The sequence below is a fragment of the Acipenser ruthenus genome, chromosome 19 (genome assembly GCF_902713425.1).
Source record: "Acipenser ruthenus chromosome 19, fAciRut3.2 maternal haplotype, whole genome shotgun sequence".
In the NCBI taxonomy this organism is placed as follows: Eukaryota; Metazoa; Chordata; class Actinopteri; order Acipenseriformes; family Acipenseridae; genus Acipenser; species Acipenser ruthenus.
In genome coordinates this window covers 29,872,414-29,890,418 of record NC_081207.1, presented here as the reverse complement: position 1 = coordinate 29,890,418, position 18,005 = coordinate 29,872,414, and the positions used below count along the sequence as shown (strand labels likewise).

Genomic DNA, 18,005 nt, shown 5'->3' with positions numbered 1-18,005 from the left:
ACACTGCACATCCAGGAGGAGACCCTGATATTCATGGGATTCAGCCCTCTCACATTTGTGTCGGATAGTTATCTTCAGATGGAAATGATGTCATGTTAAGAAGAGCTATACTGTTTAACCAATCCTATTGATCTTATATATATATATATATATATATATATATAATAAAAAACAATATAGCAAAGGGTGGTGTAAGACACAAGCTGCATTTTAGTGACGGACAGGGCAGCTACTCTGACCTTTCCTGGAGTGGATATGCGTTCGCATTGTACAGCATGCTATACGATAGCATGTAAGGGTCTTGCTATCATAAGCACATGTTTGAAAAATCATTTCATAAAAAATGTCATCTGTGTAACAAAAAAAAAAAAAAAACATTTGGAATGAAAAAGTGGTGGCGAGCAGGTTTCACTGGACTTGAATTTAAAAATTAAAGCATGTTGTTTCAATGCCAGCATGACCTGACAGGTGTACTGTAAGTTGCACAGACGGATCAGCTCTGAAGCAGTTTTTTTGTTTGCCCCCCAATAGGGATTTTGCCCAGAAGATGGCGCTAGCACTCAGTGAACACCCCTGCTCAGCCCTGCACTCCATCAATCTGTCTGGAAACCCCATTGAGGATAGAGGTACGGAGCTGAGCCCGGAGAACACAGCCAGGGCTTGTGCCTTACAACCGGCAGAGTAGTGATGATCAATTGAAAGGCGAAAAAACAGATTTGAGACTAACAGCATTTCTCATTTGAGGTGTTAATTATTATTTCTGTGTAATGTTTTGGACACCAGTGGGTCTATTTTAATGGTCTAAACAGCATCGGTCTAGATACTGCCGCCCTTTCACTGCTGGGTGATTTATTGCCCCCGAACATCACTAAAGAGCATCAGAACAATACAGAGGCAAGAGCTCCATGTAGGAGCAGGCTTTAGAGTTTATAGTGTAGCTGTAGAATTGCATTCACTGCTGCTTAGATCATTGAAACAGACCCCGTCAACGCTAAAGAGCTGCTGCCGTACTGGACAGTACAATACATTTATAGAGTATTTTCTGCAGCTGCAAGTCCATTTGCACACTGGTATATTCTGTGTTTGCTGTCTGTGTGGCTGTCAGGTGTGTTGTGTGCAGGTCGACCCCGGTACCCTGTTTGCTGGCTGTGTGACTGTCTTGCTCTCCACAGGGATTGCAGCCCTGAGCCAGCAGTTTGAGAAGCTCGCCAGCGGACTGACAAGCCTCACCCTCTCGAGAACCAGCTTCACTGCCAGAGGTGAGGGTTCACAGGCGTCTCCACCATCTGGGCCACCAGTATTCTAGAAGATATAGGGCGAGATTCTCAAAGCGATGTACTCCAAAACATCATGAGCATGATATTTTCACAAAGTCCTAACACCCACTAAAGCTACCAAACCAGAAATAAACAACTCAGACATTTGATGCTGGGGCTTGTGAGGAGTCTTGAGTTGTTTCTTACTCATTTTACAGAATAATGCTAATGACGACTTGGAGTAACTAGCTTTGAGAATCTAACGGCCCATAATGTGGAGAACTACAATGGAATTGACGTTACATTACTGTTTGCTTATTCTTATTTAAATGTGCATGATAGAATTCGAGTATAGGGTGTGCTGTATAAGATACAAGCTGCTATTCATCCACTGAAGGGGCAGCGTATGCAGGAAGCCTCTAACCTCTGGCTGAGTAGATATCAGCTTGTATAGTACAGCACCTATCCGATATTCTATATTTATTCAGTATTGTACTACTGTGTATTGGAGCGCAGGAGCATTGTAGAGCCTGCATGTTCACTCCATGTGCTGTTCAGGGGTGCTCATGTCTCTTTGTTTCCTGTCCCAGGGTTGAGTAGTCTATCCCATGCTCTCTCAGTCAACAAGTCCTTCTCCAGCTCCCTGCGCCTGCTCGACCTGTCTGGGAACGCCGGGATATTCACCACTGAAGACACCACGGTAAGAGCAGGGATTGAAAGAAGAGTCCCATTGCATAGCAGTTTTACCCATTCTAGGTTTTGCTACGAGCTTGATCAGCCTCGGAGTATAGGTAACAAGCTCAGATGCGTCTTATTAAACTCATAGTAAAACTAGGAATGGATCAAACTACTATGGAATGGGAGTCTTATTTCCATCCCTGAAGAGTCACCAAGCTGCAGCCGGTCTGAAGAGGGAGTAAACGTCTCGGAGTATCAGATACTTTTCAGGACGTGCTGTACAGAAAACCTGAATTAAATCTGTCAGCGATGCAGGCCTTTAAAGATAACTCCACTCAAAACTACAGATTGCTATGTGTAGTCTAGAAAAGATAACTTCACTTGACGAATCATCAAACCAGTAAGCTTGTGTGTGTCCAGCTATAACAGGTTTTTTTAATTCTTTCTCTGGATAAAATACTAAAGGCTGGTTTCACTGACCCTGATTAGCATTGTTTTTGGACTACCTAATGCTAGTTTTTCTTGTTTTCTTAAAAAAAGAAATGTCCTTTTTAATAATATATATTTTTTATTTGCATGTTTTATTAATTGCTGTTGTCTGTAATAGAATTTCTTCAGCTTCCTGGCCTCTCCAAATGCGCTGACTCACCTGGACCTGTCAGCGACAGACTGCCCCCTGGACATGGTGAGTGCTGGGATAGGGGTGTAGGTGTGACGGACTGCCCCCTGGACATAGTGAGTGCTGGGATAGGGGTGTAGGAGTGATGGACTGCCCCCTGGACATGGTGAGTGCTGGGATAGGGGTGCAGGAGTGACAGACTACCCCTTGGACATGGTGAGTGCTGGGATAGGGGTGTAGGAGTGATGGACTGCCCCCTGGACATGGTGAGTACTGGGATAGGGGTGCAGGAGTGACGGACTGCCCCCTGGACATGGTGAGTGCTGGGATAGGGGTGCAGGAGTGACGGACTGCCCCCTGGACATGGTGAGTGCTGGGATAGGGGTGCAGGAGTGACGGACTGCACTGGGACTGGGACCGTTCTTGGAAGTGTATTCAGAAATGCTGAAAGACAGATTTCAGAGCATTAGCTTAGGCATCTCTCTGACACTCAAAGTCCCAGTTTCTGGTTCTTGAGTAAAGCTGTAGTTCTGCTTGCCTGCTGGATATTCTTTTAATACACCACATTGGTTTTTCTTTCTGGTTTCTTATTCAGCTGTTTGTGCCGTTACTTGGTGGATGCTGTTCCAAACTTTCGTACCTCAACCTCTCGAAAAACGTTTATTCGCACAAGTAAGAAAACCTTTTTAAACATATTTTTTCATAGTTCCAGTAGCATTGGTGGTCATAAGTGTGCAGAATGTTTTATTTTAAGATTAATATATGTCAGCGATGGGAAATAAGACTCCTAATGCATAGCAGTTTCACCCATTCCAGGTTTTAATATGAGCTTGATTAGACATTAGTGTATAGGTAACAAGCTCATGTGTGTCTTCTTAATCTCATAGTAAAACCAGGAATGGATCAAACCGCTATGCCATGGGAGTCTTATTTCCATCCCTGGAAGCATGCTGCAGTATAGTTATTTAGGGAAATCGTTTTTTATATCTTACTTGTTGATAATATTCCCCTGTGTTTGATCATTCTCCTCCTTCTCTTAGGAAGGTGAAAGGCATTCCTGCTGCAGTGAAGGAGTTCTTCAGTAGCTGTGCGTCTCTCAAGTTCCTCGGCTTGTCTGCCTCCAAGCTACCATCAGAGGTGCTGCGGTGAGTCTGCAGTGGTTCTGCCTTGTGTGCCCTGTGCCCTGTGCCCGGGGTTCATCGGGCACCCCTATGAGTTTACTGCGCTATACCCTGTCAATAGCATTGCAACGTGTAGGGAAGGAGCCGTAGCCTTTTTTATTTATCTAACTTGTTATTCTGTTTTTATTATTTTTATTGAAGTTTTGCCAAAATATAATTTTATGACAAAAAAGTACATAACAATAACAACAACAATAATTGCATTAATGTTATTACAATAATTTCACATCTGATTTAAAGGATTGAAACATAAAATTAATAACAGGAAATCTTTACTTCTGCTTTTATTTTTATTTATTTATTTATTTATTTTTTTTTATATAAATTTAGTCGTTGCCAATTATTTTCTATTATTTTCTCCCAATTTGGAATGGCGAATTATTTTATTAAGCTCAGCTCACCGCTACCACCCCTGCGCTGACTCGGGAGGGCGAAGACGAACACACACTGTCCTCTGAAGCCTGTGCCGTCAGCCGACCGCTTTTTTTCACACTGCGGACTCACCATGCAGCCACCCAAGAGCTACAGCGTCGGAGGACAACGCAGCTCCTGGGCAGCTTACAGGCAAGCCCTCAGGCGCCCGGCCAGACTACAGGGGTCGCTGATGCGCGGTGAGCCAAGGACACCCTGGCCGACCTAACCCCCCCTCCCCCCGGGCGGCGTTCGGCCAATTGAGCGCCGCCCCCTGGGAGCTCCCGTCCTCGGTCGGCAAAGGAATAGCCTGGACTGTAACTCGCGACGTCCGGACTATAGAGCGCATCCTGCACTCTACGCAAGTGCTTTTACTGGATGCGCCACTCGGGAGCCCCACTTCTGCTTTTAAAAGGCTTCCAGCAGTGGAGCCCATATTTTTTAAAAGCAGTTCTACTATGATGCAGCAACTTTCCACGTGTAAAATGTGAAGCATTTCCACTCTGAGCCATATTATTCAGTATCCGAGTGTTTCCTTCCACAGGCTGCTGCTGCAGGGACTGGCATGCAATACCCACCTCTCCGATGTACAGTTAGATCTCAGCAGCTGTGAGGTAGGGAGCAACACTCCCAGGCTACAGGGATACCTCCTCTCTCTCGCTCTCTCGCTCTCGCTCTCTCCTGAATCACTCAACAGCTCAGGCTTTTTATTCAGCCTCTCTCCTGAGCTTATTTCCCTTTTTGTGCAAAAGTTCTTTAAAAGGCCCATGAAATACAGGGTGACTTTGAGGAAACTCATTCTGGCAACGTATAAAACAATTCGTAGCTACTGTAATAAAGCATATTTTCCTACGTTAAGGGTTTAGGCAACAACGTCAACAGTGTGTTGTCTATATAAGTGCAACTCTATAGGGACTTGCTTGTCACCTTAAAAGAGTTGTCACAAAACCGTGGCTAAAAGGTACAGTTTTCTACCTTTCCTGTTAAGCTGAGACCTTGCATGAAACAATTAAGACCAGGTTTTAAGCTTTTTTGTTTCAGCGCCCCGTTTTCACATTTCACTAGTAGGAAAACTACATGTAAACTGAACTGCCACTGAATTGCGTGCCATGTTTTGTATTAATTGAAAATGATTAGCAAGGATTAAATGATAAATAAACGAGCATGGCTTTATTTGTGTATACCTTTCACTTGCTTGCATGAGTAACGAATGCCTGTCCTCTCTGTGTCTGTAGCTCAGGTCAGCTGGTGCGCAGGTTATCCAGGACCACATATTTGAAGCCAACGCCATCGGGAGTCTGGACCTGTCTGACAATGGTAGGAGAGCCAGTGAAAGGAACCGGATTTTAAAACAAGAGCAGGAGACTCCAAGGGTGGATGAGGTTGCAGTAATATCTCTGAATTATAGCAACAAGACGAAGGTTCACCTGAAGTTTCTGTCGTTTAAGTTTAGTTGCTGAAGTTCCTACTGGGTTTCGTAGGGTCTTAACAATGCATTTCCTGTTCTTTGTAATTCTCAGCGAGCCTATCTTTCCTTTATACAAGGCTTGCACTACGACACTATAACCTTGGCAGAATAATGGCTGCAAACACACCAAGTTATTAAGCTATGACACCCAGCACACGCTGCGTTGTGGAAGCACTGTTGGTGGTGGTAAGAGTATGGCCCTTCTTTTTGAGCTAAGGCATCCCCGCGTGGTGGCTGATTTTTCCCCGTCTCCTTGGTGCCAGGGTTCGACAGTGACATGGTGACCCTGGTGTTGTCTATCGGTCGGAGCCAATCCATCCGACACCTCTCCCTGGGGAAGAACTTCTGCATGAAGTCAAAGTGAGTCTGGCTACACTTCCTCTTGCATGATGAAGTGGGGGTGCAAAGCAATGTGCTGGTTCAGGCAGGGGACTCCCTGAGCAGGGAAGCAGGGGAGCTGGGGAGTGTTTCAGGTGTGTTCAGTAATTCTCAATGCTTCTTCTTCATAGAGCCTTGGCTGATGTCCTCTGTAGGATTGTGCAGCTGATCCAGGAAGAAGAGTGTGTGAGTATCTCCAGGAGTTCATTGCATTATTTTAAAAGGGGCTTTCCTTTAATGCAGCAAAACCATGGCAGTGACAAATATTTTCGACGGTTTAGCTGTGTGTGTGTGTGTGTGTGTGTGTGTGGGTGTGTTATTTGTCTATTAAATGTTTTATTTGTGCATGCTCTCAGGATGTTGCATTTTTTTTATTAATAAAAAGTCAATCTGTCTTTCGTGGTGCACAGCTAAGAGACTAAGAACTGTTTTCATTGCAATCTCTAAATAGGGTTAATGGGATGAGAGACAATCTTTACATCCTGGTTTTCCGTGTGGGAAAAGTGATGTCGAAATGTAACGAGTGAAAAATAAAACACATGCCCTTTCATTTGATGCTCAGTATCTCAAAATCCTAGATACACAAGAGTAATTATGCAAGTAGAGACATCAGTGATAATGCTAGAAAAGGTGATTACATTGGGAGTCTGTGGAGGCACTGCACCAGAGCCAGTTTAATTTGAGTCTGCTGTCCCATTAGATCTTAGCTCAGTAATTACTGTACAAGGAGCTAATGGAATAATTTGCTCTGTAGCTCTATTCTCGTCCTAGGGTTTGAAATGTTATTTAAAAAGCTAGGAACATACAGTAACTAGGAGATATACATTTACTTAGCAAAAGCTTCTTTCTGGCAGTCTGGATGCTTGTAGATCCCGGGGTCAATTTCTGATGGAGGAGGGTTATAATGATGGGACAGTAAATTGGCAAAAATTTGCCACAGTACATAGGTAACAAGTTTAGGTGTGTCTTATTAAACTCATAGTAAAACCAGGAATGGAGCAAATCGCTATGCAACAGGAGTCTTATTTCCATCCCTGTTATTATATTATATATGTATTTTGCAGCCTCTTGAATCCCTGTCAGTAGCTGATTCCAAGCTGAAGGCAGCCGGCACGACCATCCTCATCAATGCCCTGGGAAGCAATCCTAGCCTCTCCAAGATAGACATCAGTGGCAACTGCATGGGGGACACGGGAGCCAAGATGCTTGCCAAAGCCTTGCAGATCAACACCAAACTCAGGTAACCACTGGTACCCCTGCACTCCAGATCTCTGAAAGGTCACTCGCAGGGCCTGCAGCATCCAGTCCGCTCCTAATCTGTGGCAGGAGCATTAGAGTATGCATCTAAACACCTGCACTGGGACGGTCTGTGAGAAATCTGCTCAGGGCTGCCTCAGAAGAGCATGGCAGAATAAATGCATTTCCAGTGCAGCCGTTCCTTTGTTTCCATGGATTAGCAATACACTCGACTGACACCTTCTCTCCTCCTTGCTTCCTGACAGAACTGTGATCTGGGACAGGAACAACACCACGGCAATCGGCTTCCTAGATGTCGCCAACGCTCTGGAAAAGTAAGTACAAGCGTCGGAAACCGAGCAAGAGATGCGCTGGGCGCTCTCAAGAAGACAGCGTGGCATGAAGTCATACGTCAGTTTTGGTTTGAATTGTTTATTTGCCACTTTTTTAAAAGCTGCTGTACAAGGAAAGAGTCGCTATAATTACAGCTGAGTCCCAGACAGGGTCTCTGTTATCACAGTGCAGTGAAGATGTATCTGCTTTCCCAGGAACTACACCCTCAAGTCCTTGGCTATGCCAGTGAGCGACGTGGCCCAGGCTTCTCGCAGCAACCCGGAGAAAACAGAGGAGGCGCTGCAGAAGGTATTACAATTAGGAAGGGGTCTTACATCAAGGGGGTGTGCACTGCAGGAACTGGTCACCAGACTTCTTCAGTGAAGACGCTATTAAACGTGTTTCATTTCTTTCTTTATTAAATCTGGCTGTGCCTCGCTGTTGCAGTATGAGATTAAGAATGACTTCCCCCTTCTTGTAGATCCAGTCAAGCCTGCTCCGGAACAACCAGCGGTACAGCGCGTTCTCTGACAGGGCCTCCCGGCTGCAGCAGGGGATTATAACAAGCTCCTCCGAGCAGGTGAGATCATCCCACACGTGGCACAGTGACTGCCACAAGCCTGTGGTATACAGCCAGTATACCATATTATCTGATGCATTTCTTTATTGATTTGTATTCAGTTTAATCATGTCAACATTATACAAACAATTACAGATTTGGGTACTGTAAAAAAAAAAAAAAAAAGGTATTTACGGCAACAAATATGTGGGTATAAAAAGGTATACATATTAACATGTACTGTATGTAAACTCAATGCACTGTAGAGTACAATTATGTAGATCTTTGCAGCATGTACTGTATATATTGCAGATTTTTGGATAAACACGGAACTAGTGAAATATGCTTACCCAGCGGGAGATGAGAGGTTGTTAGGGGCTGGGTTTGAAAAGTGAAGTAACCGGGCATGTCTCCCCAGCTGGTGAGCCGCCTGTGCACGAAGCTCCAGGGCAGCATGGCGTCCCTCTCCAGCTGCTCCGCCAGGGAGGTTCAGGAGGACATCGTCACTGCTGAGGAGGTGCTGCGTGAGGCCAGAGCCTCCATCAACGTGAGTACTGACTGACTGCACTTCTAATCCAGCCCTGATCAAAACCACAAGCAAACACTCGAAGCACAACTGCCATTTACTGGGGTTAGAACATTCTGTCATAGCCACCGTTGGAACACTTTGAAATTTCTCAAGAATGTTTTTCTGTTGGCGGTGGTAGCCATATTCTGAAGGCAATGGCCACATTTGCCAATAATATACAAGATGTTAGGCTTTTTTTTCCTTTTGATACCACATGTACTGTATAAATACATACTGCCAGAAAACTCAAATATTGGTAATATCTGGCTCCTGACCTTAAGGGATCTATTCAACTGGCAGCAAGTTTCTGTCCAGATAAAAGTCCCTTTCCAATATGTTGAAACAGTGCCAGCAAAGTGTCTGAGAGGGGCCTGTTCACCTTATGCACAAGCAAGTATCAGTTTAAATACACATACAAGAGCAACAGCTAGGCAAGTATATAACCACACATGGATATGGTACCGGAAAGGTGTTTAGACTTCTAGATAACAGTGTCCTTGTTGGATTTTCCATTCACAGCTGCTGCCAACACTGTACCAGATGGGCAGAGCTCCCTCTAGTGTTGATGTTCTGCACTACAGGTTGAAGGAGACGGCAGAAGAAATCACGCAGGAGATCAGTCAGGAGATACAGGTACTACAAAGAGCTTCATTCAGGTCTCCTATTCCATGCCAGTTTGAGCCATTTCAGGTTTTCAAGTGGTGTGTCCGGTCAATAAAGACAATCCTGACTCTAGTGTGTGCCAGAAAGGAATACAATCATGAATCCAATACTGGCATGTAAGTTTGTTGGGGGGGAGGGGTTCAGGGGTTACAAAGCCTTCATTTCCCCAATTCATGAACTATTGTACTGAAAACACAGTCTGTTCTGCATTTGCCTGCCTCCCAGCTCCTGGTGCACTCCATGCTGGACACTGTCCAGAGGCTTTGCCCAAAGGTCATCCAGCGGACGAAGGTTCGAGACCAGCTGACCGGCTCTGCTTCCAGTAGGACGGTCCAGTCTGAGGACTTTGTGCGAGAGGCACTCATCCAGCAAGCCGGGGAGGACATTGTGAACAAACTGAGGTCTGTACTGAGAGAGGAATAGAAACACACTGTACTGAGAGAGGAATAGAAACACACTGTACTGAGAGAGGAATAGAATCACACTGTACTGAGAGAGGAATAGAAACACACTGTACTGAGAGAGGAATAGAAACACACTGTACTGAGAGAGGAATAGAAACACACTGTACTGAGAGAGGAATAGAAACACACTGTACTGAGAGAGGAATGGAAACACACTGTACTGAGAGGAATAGAAACACACTGTACTGAGAGAGGAATAGAAACACACTGTACTGAGAGAGGAATAGAAACACACTGTACTGAGAGAGGAATAGAAACACACTGTACTGAGAGAGGAATAGAAACACACTGTACTGAGAGGAATGGAAACACACTGTACTGAGAGAGGAATAGAAACACTGTACTGAGAGAGGAATAGAAACACACTGTACTGAGAGAGGAATAGAAACACACTGTACTGAGAGAGGAATGGAAACACACTGTACTGAGAGAGGAATAGAAACACACTGTACTGAGAGGAATAGAAACACACTGTACTGAGAGAGGAATAGAAACACACTGTACTGAGAGAGGAATAGAAACACACTGTACTGAGAGAGGAATAGAAACACACTGTACTGAGAGAGGAATGGAAACACACTGTACTGAGAGAGGAATAGAAACACACTGTACTGAGAGGAATAGAAACACACTGTACTGAGAGAGGAATAGAAACACACTGTACTGAGAGAGGAATAGAGACACACTGTACTGAGAGAGGAATAGAAACACACTGTACTGAGAGAGGAATAGAAACACACTGTACTGAGAGAGGAATAGAAACACACTGTACTGAGAGAGGAATAGAAACACACTGTACTGAGAGAGGAATAGAAACACACTGTACTGAGAGAGGAATAGAAACACACTGTACTGAGAGGAATAGAAACACACTGTACTGAGAGAGGAATAGAAACACACTGTACTGAGAGGAATAGAAACACACTGTACTGAGAGAGGAATAGAAACACACTGTACTGAGAGGAATAGAAACACACTGTACTGAGAGAGGAATAGAAACACACTGTACTGAGAGAGGAATAGAAACACACTGTACTGAGAGGAATGGAAACACACTGTACTGAGAGAGGAATAGAAACACACTGTACTGAGAGAGGAATAGAAACACACTGTACTGAGAGAGGAATAGAGACACACTGTACTGAGAGAGGAATAGAAACACACTGTACTGAGAGAGGAATAGAAACACACTGTACTGAGAGGAATGGAAACACACTGTACTGAGAGAGGAATAGAAACACACTGTACTGAGAGGAATGGAAACACACTGTACTGAGAGAGGAATAGAAACACACTGTACTGAGAGGAATAGAAACACACTGTACTGAGAGAGGAATAGAAACACACTGTACTGAGAGGAATAGAAACACACTGTACTGAGAGAGGAATGGAAACACACTGTACTGAGAGGAATAGAAACACACTGTACTGAGAGAGGAATAGAAACACACTGTACTGAGAGAGGAATAGAAACACACTGTACTGAGAGAGGAATAGAAACAAAATCTCTACATGCAGATGCTTGGTTGTGGCTTTATGACTGTGCTTTGAAGAGCTATTCTATTAAATGCACAGACATTCAATTAAGATTCAATAAGCAGGTAGGTTGGCCTGTATGTATGTTTATCATGCATGTATATTGATCCATCAGTAATTCTGTAGTTCAGCGAGGTGGTGAATTCATGCAGATATTTCTATAAAGCTGCAGTGATTGCTGGTAGAAGGTAACAATTTACTTTTCTCATTTTTTTTGTTACTTTCCAGTGAACTCAAACTGTCCCATACTGTCACTCTTGCTGAAAGCATTATTGACGAGATTCTACAGGACTTATCAAATTCCCAGCGGAAACTGGTGAGTACTAATACGCTACCGTTGCATGTGTCTGTGTTTGTTTGTTTGTTTGTTTGTTTTAGCTGGTATTTTGGCTTAACATTATTGCAGAAGGAAAAGTATTAAATCTTGACAGGAACAGTGTCGCTGGTTAGTGATTTAACACAGAAGATAAAGGAGATTCTATTCTCGTATCTTTATTAAGCAGGGGTGGGAATTGCACTTCATTGAAATGTGGCATGTTCTTTAAACTGGCACTTTGGCACATGGAGCAGTTGAACGCTGGTCCGGTCGTCTTGCCTCAGTAACTCACAGCTGGATCATTCTGAACGCTTCCAGGCGCAGCATGTGCTGGAGCACACCAAGACCCTGCCGCAAATCGTGACTCCGAAGACAGAAGAGAAACCTCTGAGGAAAAATAAAGCTCTGTTTGAGCTGGCCGAAATGGAGTTCCCAACCGATGAGGTGAGGACAGGGCTTCAATTCAGTGCCGGGACGGGACGAACAAGGGTTCAGTTTCACCAGCCTTTTGTTTTCACTTGTTTTGCAATGTATAAACCCCTGCTCAAAAACTATTGAAAAGAAAATACATTAAAAAGAAAAATACCCAACTTTGGTGTACCAAACTTTCTATATAGTATTGGTGGGAGATTCAGGTTTCAGCAGTACATATCATGAGCAACACTTTACATGTGTCTCTAATTACTGTGTATTTACATAGGAGTTATTTAGTAAATACATGTGTACTTACACATCATTACCATGTTATTATGCATAGTTACAATGTACTTAATGTGTGTTTTTTGCATGCTCTAACTCTAACTGACCCTGACCAAACTAACGCTAACCCTTTTCTGATACAATTGTGCAAAAAAGATGTACACATTAAGCCCATTGTAACTCTGCATAATAACATTGCAATTATGTGTGAGTACACATGTATTTACTAAGTAACTAATATGTAAATGCACAGTAATTAAAGACACTTCATATGAAGAGTTTCCGTTTTATGCTAGAAATGAACAGCTGTACTGTGCATCCGCTAGCATGGGCTAGCCCGTCCACTGGAAGCATTGCTGTGTTTCCTCGGAGCGTGGCTCATGTTTGTTCGTTTTCTCTGCCAGTATGTTCCAGTTATTCGGAGGCACACACTGCACGCTAGGAGCATTCGGCCCGCCCCCTCCATGAAAAGTAAGTTCTCTTACGCTTGGTGCCTTGCCTTCCCTTCCCTTTCTAGCATCTCCACGACAGAAGGAAAAATGATCTAGAAGTAAAACACTCCTTTAATTGGAGCAAACCAGTGATCCTGAAATCCTAGTTTTTGGAGTTTGGATACACAATTATATCCAATTATTATTATTATTATTATTATTATTATTATTATTATTATTATTATTATTATTATTTTGTTTTGCTTGTTATTATTTATTATTTTGTGATTCGATCTGGGCTTTGTTTTGAAGTGAAACCAGCAAGAAACCGGTCTCTTTCTGGAAAAGGGCAGGGTGTTTATTGTTCTGAGTTCTCTCCTAAATTGATAATCATTTTATTCCTTTCTGGTATTTTTTTTCTTCTTCTTCATGCGAAAATCCTCACATCGGTGTGCAGCAATCCGTCATGAACCAGGGCGCCAAAATGTGGAGAATGCCGGGGTTATTTAATCATTTACTAGAAAATAAAAAAAGGAGCAGCTTACAGCAAATCACAGTAATGACACTGCTCACAACAATCAATCATACATATTACATACCTGTTAGGAATGTGGTGGTTTATCTTATGTGCATTGAATATGAAATACATAAACATATACTCCTACTGTACGTGTGCAGAAAATACTGTAAAACAGCCCTTACCTACTAAAACGCACATACCTAGTAATGTAATACACAGAGTGGTTCAATGGAGCGTTAATGCGAATTTAGGCCAGTGAGCTCCAACCTTCCTTCTGGTCACTGCATACTGACTACTGAGTCACCAGCCCCCTCCTCTCCCCTCCAGGTCTAGTGGAGCTGGATTCAGAATCACAGCAGGAGGATTCCGAGGCTGGAGCCAGCCAGGCAGGGCTGTCAATCAGCAGCAAGGCCCTGGTGAAGTCCCGCCCTGCCTCCACAGAGGATGCTGCTGCCGCTGCTGCTCTTAGCAACAGTCTGCCTCCCAGCTCAGAGCCTGCATCTCCTCAGCCCCTTATGGACCTGCCCATTGAAGGACAGAGACTGAAGCATTACACCCGCGCTAGGCCCAGACCCAACCGCAGGAACAAACAGCCCCCCAGCAAGCCCAATGTAAGACCAATACGGATTCTTTTCATTCTCAGGTTTCATCAGCTGCCGAGAATGGGGATGAGGAGGATAATGGGGATTTGCAAGAGCATCACTGTATGCATGCATGGATATATGTGTATGTATCTCTGTGTGTCGGCTATGCATGTATGTGCGACAGGAATGTATTGTGTTTATCTAATAATGTTAACATTGTCCATTGGATTTGCATGCGTTCTGCATTTTTTTTGCTATCCAGTCTGGCTGCAATGGAAGGATTATATAGGGCATTGCTGAGATGTTTCAATTGTGTTTTATTTCTTTATTTTTTTACATGGGAATTGCATTGCTGGGATTACAGCAGCCATGGTATGCTGCTGCTGCTGCTGCTTGTGCTGGAAGCATTGGTGCATCTTAATTATTAATGTTTATATATGAAGGCAGGAATAGAGCCCTAGAAAGCAAAACCCTCTCGGATTTATCTGAGCTGAAAAGCAAGGGTTTGGGTCTGTGTGTGGACGTGGGTGTTTGTGTATGCGGGTGTATGTTTAAATTGCATAGGTTCCTTGCTTTGGTCGAAACCCTGTGTATATATTATTCCGAGATCTCTGCTCCCATACCATGCAGATGGAAGTGTCCTTTATGTTGTATTGCTCTCGTGTTTAAGATTCCGATTTTGTTTTTAGAATTCCAATGAGCTATTCTGACCTCCAGTATGATCCTCTTTCTCTGTCTCTGTTTCTCTCTCTCTATGTCAGCACGGACAGATACAGAGACATATTGTCTTGATTACTTCATGTATTTTGTAGTACGGGTCATCCTCTTATCAGGAGGCTTTATAATCGCGGCAAATAGAAAAACAGTCAATTCCTGGGGAATCAGGGTTAATTAGTATAACACATCCCTGTTGTTTACAATCGCTGATCAGAAGAAGGGGGCTGTTGGATCAGGACCCTCCTCCTTTCACTGCGCCAGCTCTCTCTCTCTCTAGCTTTGTGTCTGTAGAGCGAGAGAGGTGCAGGCAGCAGCTGGAGCAGAGAGGAAAAACAGGTTTCAGATAGCAGATGTCTGTGTGCTGCAGGGAATTGCATATTAATCATCACAATCAGACGGGGAGAAAACAGAGCAAAGAAGCAAAAGCAGCACCATTCCCAAGAATTGGTTCCCTGGAAAATGACTGGCCCATGATCTTCTGTTCCCTGGGCAGGAGCTTGTAAATCTGGGGGATTGGAATTGATCACTGTGGGAAGATGTTACTTTGGGAAAAGGAGGGGAGAGGAGAGGAGAGCAGAGCAGAGGAGGATGGGAGAAAGGATTATCTGAAGTCAAAACACAACTGGAAATAATATATTCAGTAGTGTATATAATATATACACTACTGCATATCCATCATCTGAACACACTGATCCAATCCCTACGTGTCACGTTCTCTGTATACACCTCCAGTACATTTATCAGCATTGATGTTGATGTACAGGGTTTGGACAACAAATGAGTAACACTGATGAATACTGTTAGAGACTGTAGAGCCAGCAGGGGCTGCTGGGACAGTATTGATTTTATGTGGCACAGGGTCTGAGACAGGAGTAACTGTTTCTCAGTGAATACGGCTTGCTGGTTCCTTCAGAGAAGTTTAGTCTACAGGATAACTCAGGAATTTTTGATGCTAAAATATGTTTTCTCCAGTAATATTTACCTGGAACTAGAATTGTCTAACATGGATCTCAGTGTTCGGTGCTACTATGCATCTATTAGCTTGTTGCAAACCGGTCCTCTGTCTGGACCTTACCATCACTGTCAATGTGCTCTACATTGTTAGACTAGCCTGTCCACTAGATGCTAAAATATAGGAATTATATTAAAGTCATTGATTAATATGTAAGGTGTTCAAATGATTCAAATCTGTCGCCTGTAACTTTCATCAACACTCGATCGTAAATTCGAAGGTATAACTGCAAGAAACTCGAGTAGAATAACTTATTGGCTAATGCCTTGTGGCACAACCTTAAAAAAAACAATCTGTGATAAACGGGTGCTTTTGCGTTTCTCTTCTCCCGGCAAGTTGGGTTCAGTCCTGCTGAACTTGGGGGGAGCGTGCCAGCGTGGCCTGCCCTGGCTACTACAGCGAGTGCCACTCTTGCGCGGGAGGTATCAGGTCTTGGCTTCGATTAATGTTCCTGGCTTTCAGCCCCTCCTCTGGTTATTTATAGGCTAGGAGACAATGGGTTTGTTTAAAGAGCCAGCGTCCTGTTGAAAAGGAGCAGCAGAGGCACCACTCCTCGCCTCCCACGGAGGAATGCTGAATAGAGTCCCATTGAAAAGAAATGAATTAACTGAAATGCAACCGGGGTATATTAATGTGACACGTGTATTCAAAAGCACATTGCCCACCTCGTGTGCATAGTATCGCATGCCTTGCAGAAAGGCCACTTCAACCGCAGTACATTTATATAAGTTGTTTACATCGCGCAAATCTCCACCTACACCACGACTCTTCTTTGCAATTCACACTTGGAGGACCTCCCGGTGCAGAGTGGAAATGTATTGGTAATCATAGGACAGAAAACGTGTTGGTAATGTTAAACCAGTTTGCTGGAGATGATTTTGGCATAAGCAGAGTCGCTAAGGTAACTTACGGTTTAAAAGATTGAAGTGATAAAACATGTGCAGGAAATGTATGGGGATGGAGAAATATGGCAAACAGTTAACCACAGTAACCTTGTAAAAGAGAGTAGTTAGTGGGCAGCAGTGTGGAGTAGTGGTTAGAGCTCTGGACTCTTGAACGGAGGGTCGTGGGTTCAATCCCAGGTGGAGGACACTGCTGCTGTACCCTTTAGCAAGGTACTTTACCTAGATTGCTCCAGTAAAAACCCAGCTGTATAAATGGGTGATTGTATGTAAAAATAATGTGAAATCTTGTAACAATTGTAAGTCGCCCTGGATAAGGGTGTCTGCTAAATAATAATAATAAAAATAAATAATTTCTTTTCTTAGCAGACGCCCTTATCCAGGACGACTTACAAGATATCACATTATTTTACATACAATTACCCATTTATACAGTTGGGTTTTTTACTGGAGCAATCTAGGTAAAGTACCTTGCTCAAGGGTACAGCAGCAGTGTCCCCACCGGGGATTGAACCCATGACCCTCCGGTCAAGAGTCCAGAGCCCTAACCACTACTCCACACTGCTGCCCTTTAAGAAATAAAGTTAGTGCTGGGTTGCACCTGGATGGAGTAACAGCTGAATAACTCATTTATTAGCAAGATAACAGAAACCAACTCTAGTCACATATGTTCAGAGTCTACAAGAGTATAAATACCAGGCATAAAGACAGAGAGACTTCCAATACCTCCAGGATCATCTGTGACTCGGTCTGAGGGCTCTCTCCAGGGAGGTAATTTGATCAATTACCTATCTCTGTTAATAGTAGTGGCACGTATTGATTCGAAACAAGAAAGTTCAATGTAGAACAGAATGTGGGTATTTAGAACCAATAAATGGTAAATGTTGTTAAAATTTGAAACATGGCCTGGTCTCATCCTTATAGCATAACAAAGTAGTTGATTCCATGTTTCCCTTCATTTCTAAACCTTACACCTGTGTAAGTGTATTAATGCTTGCTGTAACCCAAGACAGGGACAAATGAACATGCATGTTATTCTCCACGTCAAAATTGAGGTCAATGTGATACGCATACAGTACATACATAATATAATACCGGTATTTATATAAGCTAATCCTTACATGTGTGCAGAAAAAAGGCATTCCCAAGAGCTCATAATGTCTGGCATACTGATGTGTGAGTGTGCTTTCAGAGCAGTTCATTTGACAAGCTGTGGGTGTAGAGCACATGCCAGAGTTCCTGAAACCTCACCGCAAACTCCTCTGGAATGAATTGATTGTCGCAATGGTTTTGAAGAGCTAACAGTCAAGGAGATCTAGAGAACTGAAACCAGAGTGATGGAGCTGCTGTTCTGAAATACAGGACAACCGAGAGCAAGGGAAGCACAGAAGCATGCGATTCTGTCATTCCACAGGCTTTTCCATCCTGCTGTAACACTAGTGTATTTGCAGTAACCCAAGACAGACAAGTATTC

At 43.5% G+C, this 18,005-nt stretch overlaps 1 protein-coding gene across 2 annotated transcripts in view; it reads left to right on the top strand.

Moving 5' to 3' along the window:
* carmil2 (capping protein regulator and myosin 1 linker 2) overlaps positions 1-18,005 on the top strand; it is a 36,270-nt gene that overhangs the window by 12,694 nt on the left and 5,571 nt on the right. For both annotated transcript variants that reach the window (XM_058992801.1, XM_058992800.1), the window contains exons 11-31: positions 532-626; positions 1,173-1,259; positions 1,847-1,956; positions 2,542-2,619; positions 3,149-3,225; positions 3,594-3,698; positions 4,690-4,759; positions 5,381-5,462; positions 5,877-5,973; positions 6,123-6,177; positions 7,056-7,231; positions 7,494-7,562; positions 7,776-7,869; positions 8,042-8,140; positions 8,538-8,666; positions 9,207-9,320; positions 9,576-9,751; positions 11,579-11,666; positions 11,985-12,110; positions 12,770-12,836; positions 13,644-13,927. In XM_058992801.1, coding sequence (XP_058848784.1) covers positions 532-626; positions 1,173-1,259; positions 1,847-1,956; positions 2,542-2,619; positions 3,149-3,225; positions 3,594-3,698; positions 4,690-4,759; positions 5,381-5,462; positions 5,877-5,973; positions 6,123-6,177; positions 7,056-7,231; positions 7,494-7,562; positions 7,776-7,869; positions 8,042-8,140; positions 8,538-8,666; positions 9,207-9,320; positions 9,576-9,751; positions 11,579-11,666; positions 11,985-12,110; positions 12,770-12,836; positions 13,644-13,927 — 2,278 coding nt within the window. The remainder of the gene's footprint in view (positions 1-531; positions 627-1,172; positions 1,260-1,846; positions 1,957-2,541; positions 2,620-3,148; positions 3,226-3,593; positions 3,699-4,689; positions 4,760-5,380; positions 5,463-5,876; positions 5,974-6,122; positions 6,178-7,055; positions 7,232-7,493; positions 7,563-7,775; positions 7,870-8,041; positions 8,141-8,537; positions 8,667-9,206; positions 9,321-9,575; positions 9,752-11,578; positions 11,667-11,984; positions 12,111-12,769; positions 12,837-13,643; positions 13,928-18,005) is intronic.